The sequence below is a fragment of the Rosa rugosa genome, chromosome 1, assembly GCF_958449725.1.
Source record: "Rosa rugosa chromosome 1, drRosRugo1.1, whole genome shotgun sequence".
In the NCBI taxonomy this organism is placed as follows: domain Eukaryota; kingdom Viridiplantae; phylum Streptophyta; class Magnoliopsida; order Rosales; family Rosaceae; genus Rosa; species Rosa rugosa.
In genome coordinates this window covers 24580807-24602185 of record NC_084820.1, presented here as the reverse complement: position 1 = coordinate 24602185, position 21379 = coordinate 24580807, and the positions used below count along the sequence as shown (strand labels likewise).

Below are 21379 nucleotides of genomic sequence, written 5' to 3'. Positions count from 1 at the left end.
ACTAAGAATTCAAAAATCTTAATTACCTTAACGAATATTATCATATGAGTTGCCGAATTGATAACACTCATCTACTACAATTTTATTCAAATACATAAATTATTTACGAATTACGAAAAAAAAAAAAACCAAATTTTTCAGTTTTGAAAATTTTGAAAGTGGAGCGAAGAGCCGAAAAAAAAGCCAAAGCCGAGCCATGAAAGCCTTATAGGGCACGAAAATTGTCGGTGGTCCAATCAGACTGAGACGGTGCGGCTGTCACCATTTTCCCTCTCCACCCCTCCCCACTCTTTTAGTCTCAGTCTTAGCTTGAGAGAGAGAGAGAGGCAGAGAGTATCTATGGAAGCGTAAAACTCGTCCAATAAAACCAAAAGAGAAGCAAAAAGAAACAAAAAATAAGATAAAAGGAGAACCCAAAAAAAAAAAAATATATATATCATCAGCTCTCTCAGACAGTGGTGCTTTTTTCTCATTAGCTTCTTCATTGTAGCTGTTTGTTGCTCTCTCTCTCTCTCTTTGATGCTCGCTTTCGGTTTACGAAACCATTTTTGATGCACCAAACACCTTCCGTATTTCTCACTCTCTCAAGGTCAGAGCAACCTTCTTCTTCTTCTCTCTCTCTCCGTCTCTGTTTTCATTTGCATTGGTGAAAATTCAGACACCCAATTCGGATTTGATTTGATTCTGTGAGTTGTGGCAAAATCTGGGGGCAACATTTTTGTTGGGTTTTGTGTTTTTGGTGAAAATTTGACTACCCAGTGAGAAAAGATTGGGACTTTGATTCGATCTTGGTCTGAATTGAGGGGGATTGCGGTTGATCTGTGTACCCAAATGGAATGAGAGTGAGGAAGTGACGATTGTTGTGTGAATTGGGTTGAAATGAAGTGAATTGGATTGTGGTTGAGTAGCTTTGTTTGGTCAATGCTTGAGTTTTTGTAATTTTTTTGATTGGTTGGTGAGTGGTGTCTGATCCAATTGTGTTTTGCAGGGGGCTGTGAGGTAGATCTGGAGAAGGGTAATCGATTTTTCGGTGAATCTTAAGGAGTAGCAAAGCTGGCTACCACAGCGGGTTGGAGGTTTGCTGCCAGCAATGGCAGCACCCTTGCCACTAATGATCTGGTACCCTCATTTGTCTTTTTTGTGTTTTTCGGATGTCGGTCTCTTCTTTTTCCTCATTACTTGTGATTTTGTGAATTGTAAATCCAGTTGAAAATGAGTAGAACAAAGATACTAAAGGAGTGTTAGGTGGGATGTACTAGATCCCATTTATCCAGCTCTTATTTCAGTTTCCAATCTACATGCCTCGTTCGCAGTGGTATTAGTGTACATTGTTAGTATAGTGCAAATCTAAGTGAGTGTTCCAGAGATGCATTCATGGAGATTTGGAAATTTTAATTGAGGAATTGACTTGGTAAAAATGCATAGTTAAATTCTTTATTATATTTTGCTGATTTCATTCATCTTATGGTTGCAGGAAAGAAATGGCGATGCAAAAGTTCAAGATTCAGAGCCTCCAACACCACACTCTCTCATAAAAATGGGATCAAGGTCAGTCCAAATTAACTACTTGGTCTGGTTGGTTGGTCAGATTATTTTTTTCTTTCTGGAATTGGTTTACCACTTCGCGATGGTTAAGGTTCTTGTTGACTTGTAGTAGTGCTGGTGAGCAAATATTTTACTTTTTGTGAGGAAGTGTTTGCTTGTGACAGAATGGAGAGATACTTTTTAGTGGTCTCCCTTTTGAGATAACACCTCCCATTTAATTGTAGTCACATTCTCTGTGGAATCCTAAGAGTGGATTACAAGCTGGAGCTTTGGCTGCCTGCTTTTATGTGGTTTATCTTCTCTTCTACATATATCCTCTCGTACTAGGACATCTTGATCTGTGTACTTACGAGCCAATTAAGAACCATCCAGCCTTCATCTTCCGTCTCTAACTTTATGATGAGTTTGCACTGTTTAAAGAACCACTTTTTTCAATTCACAATGATGCATGTTAGTTTGTTGGAGTCAATTGACAGGAAGAAAAAAAATGTTAGGCAATGCCTTGGTATGTCAAAAAAAAAAAAAAATGATTGTGTTTCTTGAGGGGTTGGTTGTCTCTTTTGTTCTGGGCTGCACTCTATGAGAAAATTTAGGAGCTTATGCATGGTGCCGGGAAATTTGAAATAAATGAGACATAACTTCTGCTGATAATTGCTTGAATCTAGTCCCAAAACATTTTTTTTTTCAATTTTCAGTCTGCTTATGTCTTTCTTCTATAGAATTATTATCTTTATCTGGAGGCATTGGCTTTACATATTTTCCTTCTGATTCATTTGTTTTGGACCTTCTCAGTGATACTTTATCCTGCCTTCGTTTTAAAGCAAGTCCTTTCTCTTTTCTTTATTTTAATTACTGAACAAGGTCATTCCTTAGTCTCGTATCAATGATTGTTGGCTGTTGCTCCTCCTTTATTTAAAATAATATGTTCCCCAATTGCTTACAGAGAGCGTAGTAACATGGAGGATCCAGATGGGACATTGGCAAGTGTTGCTCAATGCATTGAGCAGCTGCGTCAGAGTTCCTCATCTGTACAAGAGAAGGAGTATTCCTTGAAACAGTTGCTGGAGCTTATTGGAACTCGTGAAAACGCTTTCAGTGCTGTTGGATCTCACTCTCAAGCAGTTCCTGTACTAGTTTCTCTTCTCCGATCAGGATCAGTTGGAGTTAAGATACAAGCTGCTACTGTTTTAGGCTCTCTGTGTAAGGAGAATGAACTAAGGGTGAAAGTCTTGCTTGGGGGATGCATTCCACCATTGCTTGGTCTACTCAGGTCCACCTCAGCAGATGGCCAAATTGCAGCAGCAAAGACCATCTATGCTGTTTCTCAAGGTGGTGCAAGGGATCATGTTGGTTCGAAAATTTTTTCAACTGAAGGAGTTGTGCCAGTGCTTTGGGGGCTGCTACAGAAAGGGATCAAGACTGGTAGCTTGGTTGATAGCTTGTTGACCGGAGCATTAAAGAATCTAGCCACCAGCACTGAGGGTTTCTGGGCTGCAACATTACAAGCTGGAGGAGTGGATATACTTGTGAAGTTGCTCACAACTGGACAGCCAAACACTCAAGCTAACGTGTGCTTCCTTCTTGGATGTATGATGATGGAAGACGCATCTGTTTGTTCTAAGGTGCTGGCTGCAGAGGCTACAAAGCAACTTCTCAAGCTTTTAGGTTCTGGCAATGAAGCTTCTGTTAGAGCAGAAGCTGCAGGTGCTCTTAAATCTCTTTCTGCCCTGTGCAAAGAAGCAAGGCGGGAGATAGCTAACTTCAATGGTATTCCTGTGTTGATAAATGCTACAATAGCCCCTTCAAAAGAATTCATGCAGGGTGAGTATGCCCAGGCATTGCAGGAAAATGCCATGTGTGCTTTAGCAAATATTTCTGGTGGTTTGTCATATGTGATCTCGAGTCTTGGTCAAAGCCTTGAATCATGCACTTCACCTGCCCAAATTGCTGATACATTAGGGGCTTTGGCTTCAGCTCTTATGATATATGATAGCAAAGCAGAATCTACCAGAGCATCGGATCCTGTTGTTATTGAGCAGACTTTGGTTTCACAATTCAAGCCTAGCTTACCATTTCTTGTTCAGGAGCGAACCATAGAGGCCCTTGCAAGTTTGTATGGGAATACTGTACTCTCAGTTAAACTCAATAGTTCAGAAGCAAAACGATTGCTTGTAGGTTTAATCACAATGGCAACAAATGAAGTTCAGGATGAGCTTATGAGAGCTCTTCTTGCTCTTTGTAATAGTGAAGGAAGTCTATGGCGTGCCCTTCAAGGTCGCGAGGGGGTTCAGCTGTTGATATCACTTCTCGGGCTTTCATCAGAACAGCAGCAAGAATGTGCAGTTGCACTGCTTTGCCTTCTTTCTAATGAGAATGATGAAAGTAAGTGGGCTATTACTGCTGCTGGTGGCATACCTCCTCTTGTTCAAATTCTAGAGACGGGATCTGCAAAAGCCAAGGAAGATTCAGCATCAATCCTTCGGAACCTCTGCAATCACAGCGAAGATATACGTGCATGTGTTGAAAGTGCTGATGCAGTTCCTGCACTATTGTGGCTTCTGAAGAATGGAAGCCCAAATGGAAAAGAAATTGCAGCAAAGACTTTAAACCATTTAATCCATAAATCTGACACAGCAACCATCAGCCAACTCACTGCATTATTGACCAGTGAACTACCTGAATCTAAGGTATATGTTTTGGATGCTTTAAAAAGTATGCTGTCTGTGGTCCCTCTCAGTGATATATCGCGTGAAGGTAGTGCTGCTAATGATGCAATTGAGACAATAATTAAAATATTAAGCTCAAATAAAGAAGAGACTCAAGCCAAGTCTGCATCAGCTTTAGCTGGAATTTTTGAAGCTAGGAAGGACTTGCGGGAAAGTAGTATTGCTGTTAAAACTCTCTGTTCAGCTATCAAGTTGCTTAATGTTGAGTCAGGTAATATCCTTGTAGAGGCTTCACGTTGCCTGGCAGCAATATTTCTTTCCATTAAAGAGAACCGGGATGTGGCTGCTGTTGCTAGAGATGTATTATCTCCCTTAGTTGTGCTCGCTAACTCTTCGGTTCTGGAAGTGGCAGAGCTAGCAACATGTGCTTTGGCTAATCTTATTTTGGACAGTGAAGTTTCAGAAACAGCTGTGGCTGAAGACATTATTCTCCCAGCTACTAGAGTTTTGCTTGAAGGTACAGTATCTGGAAAGACCCATGCAGCAGCGGCAATTGCTCGCCTGCTCCACTCTCGCCAAATTGACCATGCCTTAACTGATTGTGTGAATCGTGCCGGAACCGTTCTTGCATTAGTTTCTTTTCTGGAATCTGCTAATCATGGATCTGTTGCCACATCAGGGGCACTAGATGCACTTGCTATTCTGTCCAGGTCAGAACGAGCAAGTGGAGAGAAAAAACCTGCCTGGGCAGTTTTAGCTGAATTCCCGAAAAGCATAATCCCTATAGTTTTATCCATTGCTGATGCAACACCCGTGTTGCAGGATAAAGCTATTGAAATATTATCAAGACTTTGCAGAGATCAACCTGTTGTACTGGGAGACACTGTTGCTACTGCCTCTGGATGTATACCATCAATTGCCAAAAGGGTGATCAATTCATCAAACTCAAAGGTCAAAATTGGAGGTGCTGCACTCCTTATTTGTGCTGCGAAAGTTAGTCATCAGAGAGTTCTAGAAGATCTTAGTGAATCGAACTTGTGTACCCATCTCATTCAATCTCTCGTTGCGATGCTTAATTTTTCGGGAAATATAGGGGGTGGTGAGAAGGACTCTATCAGTATTGATATACATATGAAAGAAGAATTAAAGGATGATGGATCTTCTTTAAGCACAGGAGTTATTGATGGTGTGAATTTAGCTGTATGGCTACTCTCTGTTCTTGCTTGTCATGATGATAAATGCAAAATTGCCATTATGGAGGCTGGTGCTGTGGAAGTCCTCACTGACAGGATCTCATATTGTTTTTCCAATTACTCTCAGGTAATCAACTATCTTGTTTGCCTTTTTGTTTTCACTCAGTAAGGAAAAAGAAAAATTAATCTACAATTGGTCGTTTATGTGGATAAGTCATGATGGGAAAATAGTTCAAAATATGGTTCTCTATTAATTTGCTTCTCCATTATGAATTGAGAGATGACTATAAAATTATACTCCAAATACCTTACATTGGCTTACTCTTCTGTTGTGATTTATGCAGATTGATTTTAAAGAAGATAGCAGCATATGGATCTGCACTATGCTGCTAGCGATCTTGTTTCAAGACAGAGATATCATACGAGCACATGCAACCATGAAATCCATACCTGTACTTGCCAATTGGTTGAAGTCAGAGGAGTTAGTCGACAGATATTTTGCTGCGCAAGCAATGGCCAGCCTAGTCTGTAATGGTAGCAGGGGGACTCTTTTATCTGTTGCAAATTCTGGAGCAGCGGGTGGACTTATCTCACTACTTGGATGTGCTGATGTTGATATTAGTGACCTATTGGAGTTGTCAGAAGAATTTGGTTTAGTGCGTTACCCTGAGCAAGTTGCTCTAGAGAGGCTGTTCAGGGTTGAAGATATAAGGGTTGGTGCTACTTCTAGGAAAGCAATACCTGCACTTGTTGATCTTCTCAAACCAATCCCGGATCGTCCTGGAGCACCATTTTTGGCACTTGGGTTTCTTACTCAGCTCGCAAAGGATTGCCCATCAAATAAAATAGTTATGGTAGAATCAGGAGCTCTGGAAGCGCTGACCAAGTATCTTTCACTTGGCCCACAAGATGCAACAGAAGAAGCTGCTACAGATCTGTTGGGTCTACTATTTGGTAGTGCTGAAATAAGGAAACACGAATCTGCATTTGGTGCTGTCAATCAACTTGTGGCAGTTTTACGGTTAGGTGGAAGAGCTTCAAGGTACAGTGCTGCTAAAGCATTGGAAAGCTTATTCTCTGCTGACCATATAAGGAATGCAGAAAGTGCTCGACAATCTGTCCAACCCTTGGTGGAGATTCTTAATACTGGTGCTGAGAAGGAGCAGCATGCTGCGATTGCTGCATTGGTTAGGCTGCTTAGTGAAAATCCATCAAGAGCCTTAGCAGTTGCAGACGTTGAAATGAATGCAGTCGATGTTCTTTGCAGGATCCTTTCATCAAATTGTTCGATGGAACTGAAAGGAGATGCTGCTGAGTTGTGTTGTGTTCTCTTTGGAAATACAAGAATCAGGTCAACAATGGCTGCAGCTCGATGTGTTGAGCCTCTGGTGTCTCTTCTTGTTACCGAGTTCAGCCCTGCACAACATTCAGTTGTCCGTGCCTTGGATAAACTTGTTGACGATGAACAACTGGGAGAACTCGTTGCTGCTCATGGTGCAGTTATTCCTCTTGTTGGTCTTCTCTATGGTAAGAATTACTTGCTTCATGAAGCTATTTCCAGAGCTCTGGTGAAATTAGGGAAAGACAGACCTGCTTGTAAATCGGAGATGGTGAAAGCCGGTGTTATTGAGAGCATACTTGACATCCTCCATGAAGCACCCGATTTTCTCTGTGCTGCTTTTGCAGAATTGCTCCGAATATTGACCAACAATGCAAGCATTGCTAAGGGCCCTTCTGCTTCAAAAGTGGTTGAGCCGCTTTTCCAGCTTCTAACAAGACCAGAATTTGGACCTGATGGGCAGCACAGTTCATTACAGGTTCTTGTCAATATTTTGGAGCATCCACAGTGTCGTTCTGATTATAGGTTGACATCCCACCAGGCTATTGAACCACTTATTCCCCTACTTGATTCTCCGGCTCCTGCAGTACAACAATTGGCAGCTGAGCTTCTATCACATTTACTCTTTGAGGAACATCTTCAAAAGGATACAGTGATACAGCAAGTGATTGGTCCTCTCATACGGGTTCTTGGCTCTGGTATACATATATTGCAGCAGAGAGCTGTGAAAGCGCTTGTCAGTATTGCGCTAGCATGGCCGAATGAAATTGCAAAAGAAGGTGGTGTCACTGAACTGTCCAAGGTGATATTGCTGTCAGATCCATCTCTTCCAAATGCCCTGTGGGAATCAGCTGCTTCTGTTCTATCAAGCATTCTGCAATTCAGTTCTGAATTTTATTTAGAAGTGCCTGTAGCTGTGTTGGTACGGTTGCTTCGCTCTGGATCAGAAGGCACCGTAGTTGGTGCATTGAATGCTCTTCTGGTACTGGAAAGTGATGATGCTACCAGCGCAGAAGCAATGGCTGAAAGTGGTGCCATAGAGGCTCTTTTGGACCTTCTAAGATCTCATCAGTGTGAAGAAACAGCTGCAAGGCTGTTGGAAGTATTGTTGAATAATGTAAAGATCAGAGAAACTAAGGCTACCAAGTCTGCCATATTACCATTGTCTCAGTACCTCTTGGATCCACAAACCCAAGCTCAGCAGGCGAGGTTACTAGCAACTCTAGCTCTTGGTGATTTATTCCAGAATGAGGGGCTTGCCCGTAGTACTGACGCTGTCTCAGCTTGTCGTGCTCTGGTAAATGTGCTTGAAGAGCAACCTACTGAAGAAATGAAAGTTGTAGCAATATGTGCTTTGCAAAACCTTGTGATGTACAGTCGGTCTAATAAAAGAGCAGTTGCTGAGGCTGGTGGTGTTCAGGTTGTGTTGGATCTGATTGGTTCAAGTGATCCAGATACGTCCATTCAGGCTGCAATGTTTGTTAAACTTCTCTTTTCAAATCACACCATTCAAGAGTATGCTTCTAGTGAGACAGTAAGGGCGATAACCGGTAAGTTATTATTTTTCTTTATGCAGGATTTGCTCTGATTTTGTTGATGAAAAGTACCGCTTTGATGGTTTGTTTAGGCTTCAATATGACGCTATGCAGCATAATAGAACCCATAGGTTTCATCAATCCAATAATATTGATTAATATGTTTCTTAGTAATTGTATAGTTCCCTTCAAGAAGTTTTATTTTGTAGAACTGGAGGTGTGAGCATTTTTATTACCTTGCCCTTGAAGCCTATTACTTTTTAAGAAATCTTACATATTGTTTTGCTCTTGTAGCTGCTATTGAAAAGGATTTATGGGCAACTGGAACTGTGAACGAGGAGTATCTGAAGGCTCTGAATTCTCTTTTTAGCAATTTCCCACGTTTGAGAGCCACAGAGCCTGCAACTTTAAGCATTCCTCATCTAGTAACATCCCTCAAGACAGGGTCCGAGGCAACTCAAGAAGCTGCATTGGATGCACTGTTTCTTCTAAGGCAAGCTTGGTCAGCATGCCCAGCTGAAGTTTCTAGGGCTCAGTCAATTGCTGCTGCTGATGCGATCCCTTTGCTGCAATACTTAATTCAGTCTGGCCCACCTCGATTTCAAGAGAAAACAGAATTTTTATTACAATGTTTGCCGGGGACATTGGTGGTCATAATCAAGCGTGGGAATAATATGAAGCAGTCAGTGGGAAACCCCAGTGTATTTTGTAAACTTACACTTGGTAACACTCCACCTAGGCAAACCCAGGTAAAATGCCGTACTACTTTGCAATTCCTTTTCTTTTTCTTAGAGATATGAATCTTCTTTTGGACAGTCTTGTTCTGAATTTTAATTTCATATGCACATAGTAGAAAGCTTGATAATGAGACCATGAATGCAAGACTGCAGCTAGTATCTACGAGAAGGAAATTCGAATTTGTTTTAGGCGTATGCAAAAGAATAGCGATTAAGTTTGCTTTATATAATTTAACCCATTAGAGTTGGAATTTTAGGATTTAATTGAATAAGACTAATCAGCAGTTTTATTTATGATACGTTTGCATTTAATTGTTGCAGTTTGATTGTTATGCTTGTGGGGAATACATGCACATTGTGTCTTTTTCTCTGTTTCTAGTGACATTTTGGTTGATGGTGGTGCCATTTTAACTTCTTGTCATGAACTTCTGAATTCTTCAGGTTGTTTCAACTGGCCCTAATCCTGAATGGGATGAGAGCTTTTCGTGGTCCTTTGAGAGTCCCCCTAAAGGCCAGAAGCTCCACATATCTTGCAAGAACAAGAGCAAGATGGGAAAGGTTAGTGAACAAAGACATTGAGATGCTTCCTTTTATCAAAGAGAAGATATTTCTCTTCTTTCGTCATTGTTTTTTTTTATCTTTTCGACCCCGAGTAACTAATTTTGATCTGATATGTGTGACAGAGTTCATTTGGAAAGGTAACTATCCAGATCGATCGAGTAGTAATGCTGGGAGCAGTTGCTGGGGAGTACACCCTATTGCCAGAAAGCAAAAGCGGACCCTCCCGGAATTTAGAAATAGAATTCCAGTGGTCTAACAAAGTAACAAGTAACGACCAATGTTGAGTTTTTATCATTCTTCTGCAAATTGATTCAATAGGGCAAAGTCATGTTCGGGGGGAATTCATTTTTTCTTTCTGTTCATTCTGGAGTATTTATATGTCAATGTACATAGAGCATCCGAGAGATTTTGATTTTTTCTTTTATTTTTTTGTCAGCACAATATTATGTAGTCATTTGTGAATGTATTCTTTTGTAACCATTACTTTCTGTTTTCGCGTGATTGTCAATGTTAAGAGGAAATAATAAAGTTGCTTATGGGTTGTAAGATTTGTTCATAACTTCATATTTTGTTGTACTCTCCGATTTTATAATTCGACCAATAAAAATATAGTGATGATTTAAATATTTTTCTGTTTATCTCTAGATCAATAATATAGTAATAATATAGTATTAGCAGGCTTAGGACTTTAGACGTCGCGCTAAAGTACTATAGTGATACATTGTCATAGTTCGAGATCGTCTAAGCGAGTTGAGTTTGACCGCCTTTCATATTGATGATCTATTCTATTGCCATAGTAAATTCAGTACAAAAATTTGCTTCTCGGAGAACATGTGTAAACTGGAAAGTATGACGGTGTATTAGTTTGCACAATAATGTTCACTTGGTAAGTAATTGATTAAGAAAATTATGCTTAACTATCATTCTTTGTAAATCTAAAGGTTGAAAAAAAAAATCCAACGCTAATTGAGCATGATGATTTGATCCGTTACAGATTAGGTGAACACCACTGTTGATTTGGATGGCGTTTCGAAACATTCGAACAAGAATTTCAAATATGTACGTTGCATCCAGATCTAAAACCCTACAAATGATTGACTACGGTTTTTTTTGGAAAGAGACACCACCAATACGTAAAATTATTTAAACAGAAAATAAACAAAGCAAGGAGCCAACCTCCGTCCCAATGTCAGACCCAACTTTCCTCAAGTCAAACTACGTCGTTTTTTGTCTGACACGTAAAAGGAAACTACCTCGATTAATTAAATCTAATCAAACAGTAATCGACACTCGTAATAATAATAAGATAAACAAACTTTACCTCTTGGCATTCCCATAGGCCGCGTAACCTCATTTCCCTTTTCACTCTCACTCGAGAGCGTCTTCTTCCTTCCCCTCCAACTTTCCCTTTTCTCTCTCTCCTACTCTCTCTCTACTTTCTCTCTCTAGATCTTACTTACTCTGAGCTCTCTCTCTCACTCGGAGCAGTCGCCATGGCGGCTCATCGATCTCTGCTCTTTCTCCTTCCCCTACTCTCTCTCCTCCTCCGTAATGCGGCCGCGGTTACGCTCTCGTCGCGCCTCATACACCGCTTCTCCGACGAGGCCAAGGCTCTCAAGGCCTCCCGCAGCACCGGCGACGCCAAATGGCTCGGTCGGTGGCCGCGGAGAAACTCCATGGACTACTATCACCTCCTCGCCAACACCGACTTCCAGCGCCAGCAGAAGATGAAGCTCGGCACCTCTCGTCATCAGTTCCAGTTCCTCTTCCCCTCCGAAGGCAGCAACACGGCGTCGTTTGGCAATGACTTCGGCTGGTGCCCCCCCTCCCTCTCTCAGAGCTCATTTTGCTTATTCCTTCTCCGAAATCGAGCTTGTTTGATAATGGAATTTGTGTATTGTTAGGTTGCATTATACGTGGATTGATATAGGGACGCCGAACGTTTCGTTTCTGGTGGCATTGGATACTGGAAGTGATCTGCTTTGGGTTCCATGTGATTGCCTACAATGCGCTCCCCTATCAGCTACTCACTATAGTACTCTGGTAGGCCACCTTTTCTATTACCGTGATTTAATTTGCTTTAATGTTCTCTTCACTATTCAAACTTTTTCACCCTACTACCTATTCTGCACTACTTGCAACCTAATCTGCATCCAATTTTGTTTCAAACCGAAAAAAAAAGTTTGTATTTTCTAAAGGAATTTCGGGCCCTCCACTCCTGTTTCATAATAAATAAAAAGGGAATCCTATGAATTTGCTGTTAAAAGGTCTACAAATGTGTTTTGATAAGTAAGACTCTGGGTGCGTTATGCTTCCGTGGTGGAGTTTGTTCGTGTATGCTAAGACTCGGTAACAAGTTTAGCACTTATTTCAAGTAATTGATTGGCAGGTGCTCCTTCGTATTTGGGGGCATCTATTATGCAGGATAGAGATTTGAACGAGTATAGTCCGTCCGGGTCAAACACCAGCAAGCATGTGTCTTGCAGCCATGAGTTATGTACAGCTGGTCCAAACTGCAAGGGCCCCAAGCAGCCGTGCCCTTACACTAGTGAATACTTCTCGGAAAATACATCGAGTTCTGGATTGCTTGTGGAGGATATATTACATCTTGTAGCGGGGGGTAATGGTGTGTCAAACAATTCTATTCAGGCCCCTGTGATCATAGGGTGTGTTTCTTTGACACTTTTTGTTGCCCAATTTTTTTAACCAAGTGTCTAAAATGATTCTGGCAAAAATTTAGAAATATGCTTATGCCATCAATGCTTGATTAATACAGATGTGGTATGAAGCAAAGTGGTGGGTACCTGGATGGCATTGCTCCTGATGGTCTTATGGGTTTAGGACTTGGAGAGGTTTCAGTTCCTAGTTTCCTTGCTAAAGCAGGATTGATCACAAATTCTTTCTCAATGTGCGTTGATGAGGAAGGTTCTGGGAGAATATTTTTTGGGGACCAGGGACCAAATACTCAACAGTCTACATCCTTCTTGCCCTCAGACGGAAACTAGTATGTATTATCTATTGACTTCTATTTAATTTTCAACTGTGTTAGTTAATATTACACTTCTGAAGCTAAGAATCTTGTGAAATCTCCACTGTTCAATATTTTGTTGTGGTGAAACCTATATTCTTGGTGGGGAAGCATGTTGTATAGGAAATTGCTTAAGCATTTACAATTTTGTTTGTTAGTATCACCCAGCTGAAGCTAATTTTCCTATAGATATGAAACTTTTATTGTTCAATCATTTGTTGTAGTGAAACCTACATCGTTGGTGTGGAAGCCTGTTGTATTGGAAATTCTTGTCTTAAGCAGACAAGCTTCAGGGCATTGGTTGATAGTGGGACATCATTTACATTCCTTCCAGAAGAAGTGTATGATAAAATTGCAGTGGAGGTACATTTTTTTCATAAAAATCCAACGTCTAAATTCATTATGAGCATCCCTGACACCTTTGCCATTCTTTGATAGTTTGATAAGCGAGTGAATGCGACAATCACGAGTTATGAAGGATCTCCTTGGAAGTACTGCTATAATACCAGGTAACTTTTCATAAAATCAAAAGCTCCCCCAAATTTTTGTGTTTCTGTGTCTTATGCAATTGCTGAGGTGTTTTATTTAATTTTGTTTTCTGTGATAGTTCTCAAGATTTGCTAAAAGTGCCTTCTGTGACACTTATGTTCCTGGCAAACAACAGTTTTGTGGTCCATGACCCCGTTTTTCCGATATATGATAATCAGGTTGGTAACTTCACTTACGAGATTATGCAGTTATGAATTCACATAAGTTGCTGTGCTTATGTTATCATATGAATAACTCACTGAGTTCATCACGCTAAATACACAATTTCGTAAAGAAAAAGTGGTTCTGTAAGTTCATTTTCATGTATATTATATCTAGATCAGATTGGTAATTCAAGGAATTATATTAATTCGAAAGAGTATTTGGTAGTAGTTACAGTTAGGTAGATCATTTGTGTCATGATTGTAGTATGAAAATTCATGTTACCTTGAGAGGAGACCATTTAATTTCTTTGTCCATATATTCTTAGAGAATGAAACAACTAAGTTGCTTTTATGGTGATCATATCATATCTTTCAGTTAAACAGAACTTGAGCGTCATGAATATGTACTTATCTATAGCAGTCTATTGATGGTGCAATTAATGAAGTCTTATGTGTTTAATGAGTAACTTCCCAGCCGGGTTTGAAGAAGTATTGCTGATGGATTTTATTATTGTGATCAGCATGCATTTTTTGTTATTACTGTTGAAGCTTTTTACTCTGAGATACATTGATGGTTGACCAATATTTCCCAAAGCTTTAGCTTTTGCATGGGGGCCAACAATTATATTCAACCATTAGAGGATAGAGCCAATTAGCCAAACATGTGAAATTCTACTACTTCGGGAGGTTGCCATTGCAGGGTTTTAAACTTAGGATATCTTGCTTTGTTACAATAAGTTTGTTGGCTTATCACTATTTCTAAAAGCATGAGCTTTAGGATGTGGGTCAACAACTATTTCGAATCTGACATACCTAGTGCTTGCTTTGGGCTTTAAAGACGAAACTGAAACTTTACTGATGTCTTAAGACGATATTGGACATAATTGTATTCGTCTTTCCGTTTTGAAGCAAAACGCCCTGCATCAAAAATGAACCTAGTAGGTTAAAAAGTCGTCATTCTCAACCAGACTGGATCCAAGCCATTAGAGCTAGTTCAAGAATTTCTTATTTACACAGTTCTTATGGACCATTGAATTGTTGTTGTCATTGACTGTACCAGACTTTGTGGTGACTTGATACTTGTTCTTAGGAAAAATTCTACATTTTCCCTTTGGCATTCTTACCTTTATTTGATGAAAAAGGGGCTTTCAAAATAATTACACTGTATAGTTGCAACTTGCAAGACGTCAGAGAGAAGTGTAGTAAGTAGTTTTAGGGAGTGAGGTTTCTGACCAACACTTAGACTTTGGACTTTATGGTGAAGATTATTTAGGGAGTTACATGTGAACGGCAACTGTCCAGGCTCATGCAATGTGTGAGAGATATAAGTTCTTTGAAGACAGGAAATGGGGCATGGTTTATGGTAGTCGTTTTCTTCAGAGTTTAGAGCTTATTCTCTTCTGGTCATTCTTTACGATTGGGATGCAGCTGTAACCTAGATTTTGTTAATTGTTTGTCTTAGTTGTAATTCATTTTTCTTGCTAGCCCAGTGGATTGCTTTTCATCTGTTTTGTGTTTGCTTAGTTTCTTGTAACAAAATTTAGAGTTTTGAGTTGCTTTATTCTTTTCAATACATTAGTGGATTGTTATGTGTTGATTATTATCAGTAATGCTGCGTTCCAGATATATTTTGCTCAATCTACATCTTTGATGATTTCATTTAGAATAGTTATTTTATCTGTAAAACGTGAATACTGCAGATATAATCTCACAATTTAGGCTTCCTGGTGTAGGGAGTTGTTGGAATTTGTTTAGCCATACAGCCAGCAGATGGTGATATTGGAACGATTGGACGTAAGCATGAAAAGTCTCTTAGAATTTATCTGTTAAATTGTTTTACTTTTCATTCCATTCCACTTTTTCCTGTCAAATTTTCATTATTCAAGAATTTTCTTGGGCAGAGAACTTCATGACCGGATATCGGACAGTATTTGATAGGGAGAATATGAAGCTAGGCTGGTCTCGCTCAAAATGTAAGTTCTGTAGCTGTCTTTTATACTGGATGCTTCCCACTGACTTTGTTGTTGCTTACAATTGGTTGTTCTTTGTGTATGTTATTGGCTGTCTTGTGTTATTGATGTAGAGGGATGGAAATAAGAATTAGGGAAGAAGAATAGAAACAGGAACGAGGCAGAAATTTAGAGATTTATAGGATAATTTTGAATTTAGTCTGCTAGTAACAAACAGTGGTTCAATTCATAGAGACTCTTCTAAACAATTCCTAATTACCCTAGGTAAAGTAAAATATGAGAAAAAAAAAATATCCCCAACTTTTCATTAGGATAACCCTAAATCAAAATACATCGTAAACTTGATAGTTATACATTTGATGAGTGAATTTTCGACTTTTTGTCGTGTGATTGCCAGATGTAAACTTAGTTTAAGTTCTGGATTAGGATGATTTAGGATACTGTAAACTGCAGTTCTTTGGTGTTGCTGTTAAATTATTGATGCAGATCTCTTTTTTCCTTTGTTACCAATGCACACATTGCAGGTCAAGATCTTGGTGATGCTAAGAGTATGCCCCTAACACCTTCTCCAAAGGGCACACCACCAATTCCATTGCCAACAACTGAGCAGCAGAGCACTCCTGGTGGGTTTGCTCCTGCTGTTGCTGGAAGAGCTCCGCCGAAAGCATCAGCTGCATCTAGTCGGCCAAGGTTTTGTTTGTTGAGATGGCTGGCGCTACTAGTATTATTTTGTATCGTCTTCATCTTATAGGAGGATACCACCACCAATCTTTAGTAATCTATGTAGTCTTACATGTAAATGCAGTTGTTTTGTTTTTTTTTTATTCTCTTTCTGCCCCGAAATGCTTAGAGCTGGTCTGTAATGTCTCGGTTTTTCTGTATTATGTGTCTGTTGTATTTGGTTGGGGCTTGTAGGGACATGCATTGTATTTAGCTTTTGTTGTATTAATATATATATAATATATTCCTCAATTTTAGTCATCAATCCCTGAACTTTTACTAACTCTTTTTCTGTGTAAAACTACTGAAAATCAAACATTTTTGGGAAGGAATGAAATATAATAGGTTAAAATTGCATAATGGTATTTTTTTTCTCTCTCTTTTGATGAATTGGAGGTGTTAATCCATTAAAAAGTAGTGACATACAAATGGTTCTACAGACACAATTAGATGCAAATGTGTCTGTTGGATGTTGCTCAGGACTCGAGCGAAACTAGAACTCCATGTAAAGATGATTTGGATAGTGGTGTACTTTCAATTAATTAGAAAAATCAGACACTATTGAAGTTCAAACTGAATTTGATCAACACCAATTAACTTGTTGCTGATTTGAAAAGTTAAATCACGCTGTCGGCTGTCCTTGTTGAGATTACCCTCACTAGTAGAAATAATGATAAATTGTTACAATATCACTCTTCCCTAGTACATACAAGATGTGATAAATTGATTAAAATCATCACGCAGTTAAATCCACATTTTTTACCGTGCAAATGAGAAATGTCGAGGGTCCTATTAACAATAAGTCAATAATGTTAGACTAGTTTTATCCAATATCTCAATGTGTCAGACTAGTTTTATCCAACATCTCAATGTGTCAGATTCAAGATGAGATGAAGTCATGAAGGTAATACTTGGCTCTTTTAAGCATTTGACTGCAATTATCTAGTCTTCCAGCTTCATTATACATAAAAGAGACTTCAGAGTTCAATCATAACTTCAACCTTGAGGTCATGCAAGTTATGCAACTAGCCAAGTCATGAAGTTATTGATTTCACAAAACTCATGAAACTTAAATATAATGTTACCAAGTCATGCCATTTTATTTCTTTCTTTAGTCTTTTCTGTGGGATTACATAACCCATCAGTTCTGATCATCATTAGACCATTTAATCTGGATTGGTTCCCAAAATTATTAACTTGAACATGGTCGTATAAAATAGAGGAGTTCGTCTACGGTATATTAATGTACCGATACATCAAGTAGATTATTTCGATATAGAGATAAACTAATTTGATATCAAGTCAAGCTAGTATACTTATACATGGAGTCAAGTTATCTCTATATCTAATCTAGTGTACTTGATGTATTAGTACATTAATGTACCTTAGAATTTTTCAAAATAGAGAGGCCAATAGTCTAAAAGTCGATTTTTTGGACATATCTGTTAAAAAGACAAAAAACATTTGAAATCCACGTACTCTATATGAACATACAAATCGTACCAGTTAAATCCTTTAATTTAGTGGTCTTTCTATTAGTGTATACATACAGCTAGTTTCATACCCTTTATTATGTTAGCTTTTCTCCAGTGGGCATATCTTTGTGAACAGCTTTTAGGGTTTGGCCTGTATCATGAATTCATAGAGTTAAAAGCAAGGCGGAACGGGGAGGTTGGAGGTGAACAATTGGCGCTTAGCTTAGGCATGCACCAACTTCCCTCCACATTCGAAAGTTTTTCCCTTTTGACAATTAAACAAATTAAGAAGGGCATGCAAGAACTCCAAAAGGGAAAGAGAGCACAAACAACTTTTGTGGATTCTGTTTTAAGTACTTTAATCTTTCCGCCCCTTCAGAAATGTGGTTGCAAATATGTTCCTTTTTAGAGCAGAAATAATTGAAATTTCAACATTTCCTGAGAAGAATGAATATATTGGGTGATGTTGATGTAGATGAGGGTTTGAGGTACTGGTGATGTTCATGCACTTCTTGGCCAAAAGTTCAAGGTGATGGAATTGATCAGTTCAGGTAAAGCAAGCAAAATTAATTAGGCTGCCAATTGGGATAATGCCATTTCTAACAACGTACATATTCCATCTCTTAAAAACTTTGGAGAAAAGAATCTTAATAAGTAATGTCACGCCCCGAATTTTGAATAACAAATTCAAATCCGAAACATGAATTAAACAACTTAAACAAATAAACGTTCTGAATTTTTTTTTCTCAGAAACAACCTCGCCACTCACGCTCAAATTCAAAACTCGAAGACCTCGAGTTAATTATTACAACTCACTCGTACAAAGTAAATTGTAAAGCTCTAATGAGCATAACAAACCTCACAACTGAAAATCAGAGTATTACAAAGCAGCTACTCTACACGGTTCGATCACCTTCCTGAATTCTCCAGTCCTGTAGGATTATCCGCTACACCGTTTGAATAGTGTACCGGGATTGCAACAACACAAAACCCGGTAAGCTTTTGACAGCCAGTATGAGTAAAAGAAAGAATGGTTGATTTATTATAACACAGTACTTTTAACTCAAGTAACAACCAACAATTTCAACATCCACAAAGAAAACCACAATCTCGATAATCGATCACCAAAATCATTAACTCCAAATCATTTGAAATCACACACAAAGAAATCAAATGAATCACTCATCTCTACTCTTAACAAGATGTCTTTATCCCCACAATACGGAATAATATTTCTCAACTTTCTACAAGTCTCATCCATCACTGCACTTCCCAATTAAACTAATAAGAACATTAATCATGCATAGAAAATTAATTCAGGAAATAACCAACACGCATAAAATCAGAAGTCATAGTAATCCCTGCATATAATTTAGTTCAGGAGATTACATTAAAATCAAACAATAAAATGAAAACGAGAAATAAACGGGAAATCGAACCATAGAAATGATCAAGGAAATAAATAGAGATAATAAACAATATAACCGAAAAAGAAGAAAAGAGAAAAAGAATAGAAATTTAAACAAAAGAATTAACAAGGAAATTAATTAAAAACATCATCAACTCACACTAATAAATCCATCCAAAACTCAACACCTTTTACCAAAAGGACTCTTACAAGTCACATCGTGACAAAATCATAGGAAATGTTAACCTAACAAATCATTATGAAAATCCGGTCCAACCTGGACACGTTGGCAGACAGACTAGAGCTCTAACTGATCGAAATCACTAACCGGGCCAAAGGCGTAATTACGATATATTGCCTGAGGATGCAACCTGCAAACCCCGGATCTTTAGGCCAACCTGACCCTTAGATCAAAACATTTAAGCGAGTCGCACTGGACCCAAAATGTTAAAACAAATCAAACGGAGAAATCACAACCTGTGACTCTCAAATCCTCAGACCACCGGTCGTCAGATTAAAACATTTAAAATGGTCATACCGGACCTGAAAATGTTTCCCAACCCAAAAGGAGAAATCACAACCTGCAACTCCCCAAATCCTCAAACACTTTTCAAAACAATAGAAATACCATTTCCCACGACATATTGTTTCCCGAAAAGTCATACCCAAAAACAATATATGAACTCACTCACAAATATTGTTTGCATCACAACAATTCTACCAATACATATATGTTTCCGACATATGTAAATATTCAATTCAATAATCCACATACCACAATGCCACACCATCCATATATATATTCCACATAAATATATATATACGTAATTATCCGCTCAGGGATAATCACTAATACCAACTATAGTCCACACAATAAAATCGTGAAATTCATTTTTATAGTTTAAATACATTTTACTTACCTATGGACCGTAGTTGATCAAGCCCATATGATTTAAAACAAATATTTATTTCATAAATATTTTCACACAATTACGACAAAATAAAGTAATTAAATTTATTCGGTTCGTAATATGAACCACGTGAGGTTTACTCACCTCGATATTCCCGCTGCGTCTTCAATTCAACACAATACACACCGAAACCGCTCACCCAAGGGAGACCGTCAATCACCTAATCACACATGACCTTAACTTAGCCAATAGCTCAAAAACATACTCAAACGACAATCCAACGGTCGGATCGAAATTAAATGATGATCCAACGGTCGGATCCTCACGGATCGCCTTTAGGATCACCCCCCAAAAATCATCACGAAGATCCAACGGTCGGATCTTCCTGAATCGTCCTTACTAACATCTTCACAAATTTATACGAAAATCCGACCGACGGATTCTCACGAATCGCCTCCCTAATCACTGTTTTGCATTTATACGAAGATCCAACGGTCGGATCTTCGCCCATGACCACACAAAGCCACTGGGACAGTCATAAGATCATCATATCAAAACTACAAGTCCATCTGACGGTCCTAACTTCACAGATCACAAATCTAACGATCGAAATCGATCGAAACTTAAAAATTCATAACTTAATCATACGATATCCAAAAATTACGTGTAATATACCAAAATGATCGTATTGAAATATAGAATCTGAAAATGTACAGAAACCATATTTTTGATCCCCGGAGGTGGCCGGAAAGGGCCGCCGGAGTTAGTGGCAGAGCCGCCGCCGACCACCGCCAATGGTGTCGGGGCCGGGCTGCTCTTCTTCCTCTCATCATGCTTAACAATTTTCATAACTACCATGTAAGCTGAAAATGACCGGAAGTGGTTGAAATTACCTAAAACAGTCGAGGTGGCCGGAATTTTTCCAGAAACCGGCGAGAATTTGCAGAAACTGGCGAAGCTCCGATCAACGTAAAAATGTCCTCCTTTCGCTTCGATTCCTTCAGGAGACTTGTTCAGAACTTAAAGACGAACTCACTGGTTCAAGAATCACTCAAAACGAAGCTCTACAGCTCGAGATATCTTGATCGAAAGCGTCGGTGGCCGGAAAATTTCCAGAATCCGGCGAGCTTGAATTCCGACGTAAAAACTTCAATTTCGGGCTTCGATTCCTTCTGAAGAGTTGTTAAGAAACACAAGATGAACTCACTGGTTCAAGAAACACCTAAAACGAAGTCCTGTAACTCGAGATATTTGGATCCCTTGCTCCGTTTCGATTCAAGTCGGGGTTGAACTCCAACCGCCTCCAGAGACAGCGCCGCCGTGAAAGGGTGTTTCTGGGAGTTTCAGATGGTTGAAGCGAAGCTGTGGACGAAGTTTGAGGAGGTTTCGTGATCTGTAGCTCGAGTTATCACACTTGGAAAGAAATCGGGGCTGGACGTACCCGGTCTCTTCGCCGCCGTTTCCGACTGTGCCGTGACCCAAAACCGCTGCAGGTAGCTTCGCAAAGCTGAGATGATGCCACTGGAGGTTGTCCGGCGTTGAATGATGGCCTGTGGAGGAAAAGAGAGCTTGGAGAAATTTTTGCTTTGTTTCGGTATC

The 21379-nt window shown here is 39.3% G+C and overlaps 2 protein-coding genes and 1 long non-coding RNA gene across 4 annotated transcripts; 2 read left to right on the top strand and 1 right to left on the bottom strand.

Annotated features, from left to right (window-relative positions):
• Positions 1-357: 357 nt before the first annotated feature.
• Positions 358-10135, top strand: LOC133724355 (protein CELLULOSE SYNTHASE INTERACTIVE 1). 2 transcript variants are annotated; one of them, XM_062151058.1, is made up of 8 exons: positions 358-589; positions 989-1119; positions 1475-1548; positions 2489-5531; positions 5749-8293; positions 8573-9027; positions 9457-9573; positions 9699-10135. In XM_062151058.1, exons 3-8 carry the CDS (start codon positions 1538-1540, stop codon positions 9858-9860), a joined length of 6333 nt encoding a protein of 2110 aa, XP_062007042.1. In that variant the 5' UTR covers positions 358-589; positions 989-1119; positions 1475-1537; the 3' UTR covers positions 9861-10135. The 2 variants fall into 2 exon arrangements, with proteins under 2 accessions (XP_062007042.1, XP_062007043.1); XM_062151059.1 differs by lacking the exon at positions 358-589 and adding an exon at positions 623-899.
• A 784-nt stretch (positions 10136-10919) lies between these two features.
• On the top strand, positions 10920-16251 carry LOC133724354 (aspartic proteinase-like protein 1). Its single transcript, XM_062151057.1, has 10 exons — positions 10920-11392; positions 11481-11619; positions 12001-12242; positions 12353-12580; positions 12829-12967; positions 13043-13113; positions 13212-13311; positions 15030-15090; positions 15198-15269; positions 15791-16251. The coding sequence occupies exons 1-10, from the start codon at positions 11070-11072 to the stop codon at positions 16015-16017; spliced, it is 1602 nt and encodes a 533-aa protein (XP_062007041.1). The 5' UTR covers positions 10920-11069; the 3' UTR covers positions 16018-16251.
• A 1911-nt stretch (positions 16252-18162) lies between these two features.
• Positions 18163-21379, bottom strand: LOC133739219 (uncharacterized). Its single transcript, XR_009860487.1, has 3 exons — positions 20674-21379; positions 19925-20000; positions 18163-18408 (listed from the first exon to the last, which is right to left on the bottom strand). It is a non-coding gene; the product is annotated as an uncharacterized LOC133739219 (long non-coding RNA).

Coding starts and splice junctions, on each gene's coding strand:
- LOC133724354 (XM_062151057.1), top strand. CDS start 11,070: ATGGCGGCTCATCGATCTCTGCTCTTTCTCCTTCCCCTACTCTCTCTC. Junction 12,581..12,828: donor TTGCCCTCAGACGGAAACTA/GTATGTATTATC, acceptor CATTTGTTGTAG/TGAAACCTACATCGTTGGTG. Junction 13,114..13,211: donor AAGTACTGCTATAATACCAG/GTAACTTTTCAT, acceptor TTTCTGTGATAG/TTCTCAAGATTTGCTAAAAG.
- LOC133724355 (XM_062151058.1), top strand. Junction 8,294..8,572: donor GACAGTAAGGGCGATAACCG/GTAAGTTATTAT, acceptor TTGCTCTTGTAG/CTGCTATTGAAAAGGATTTA. Junction 9,574..9,698: donor ACAAGAGCAAGATGGGAAAG/GTTAGTGAACAA, acceptor TATGTGTGACAG/AGTTCATTTGGAAAGGTAAC.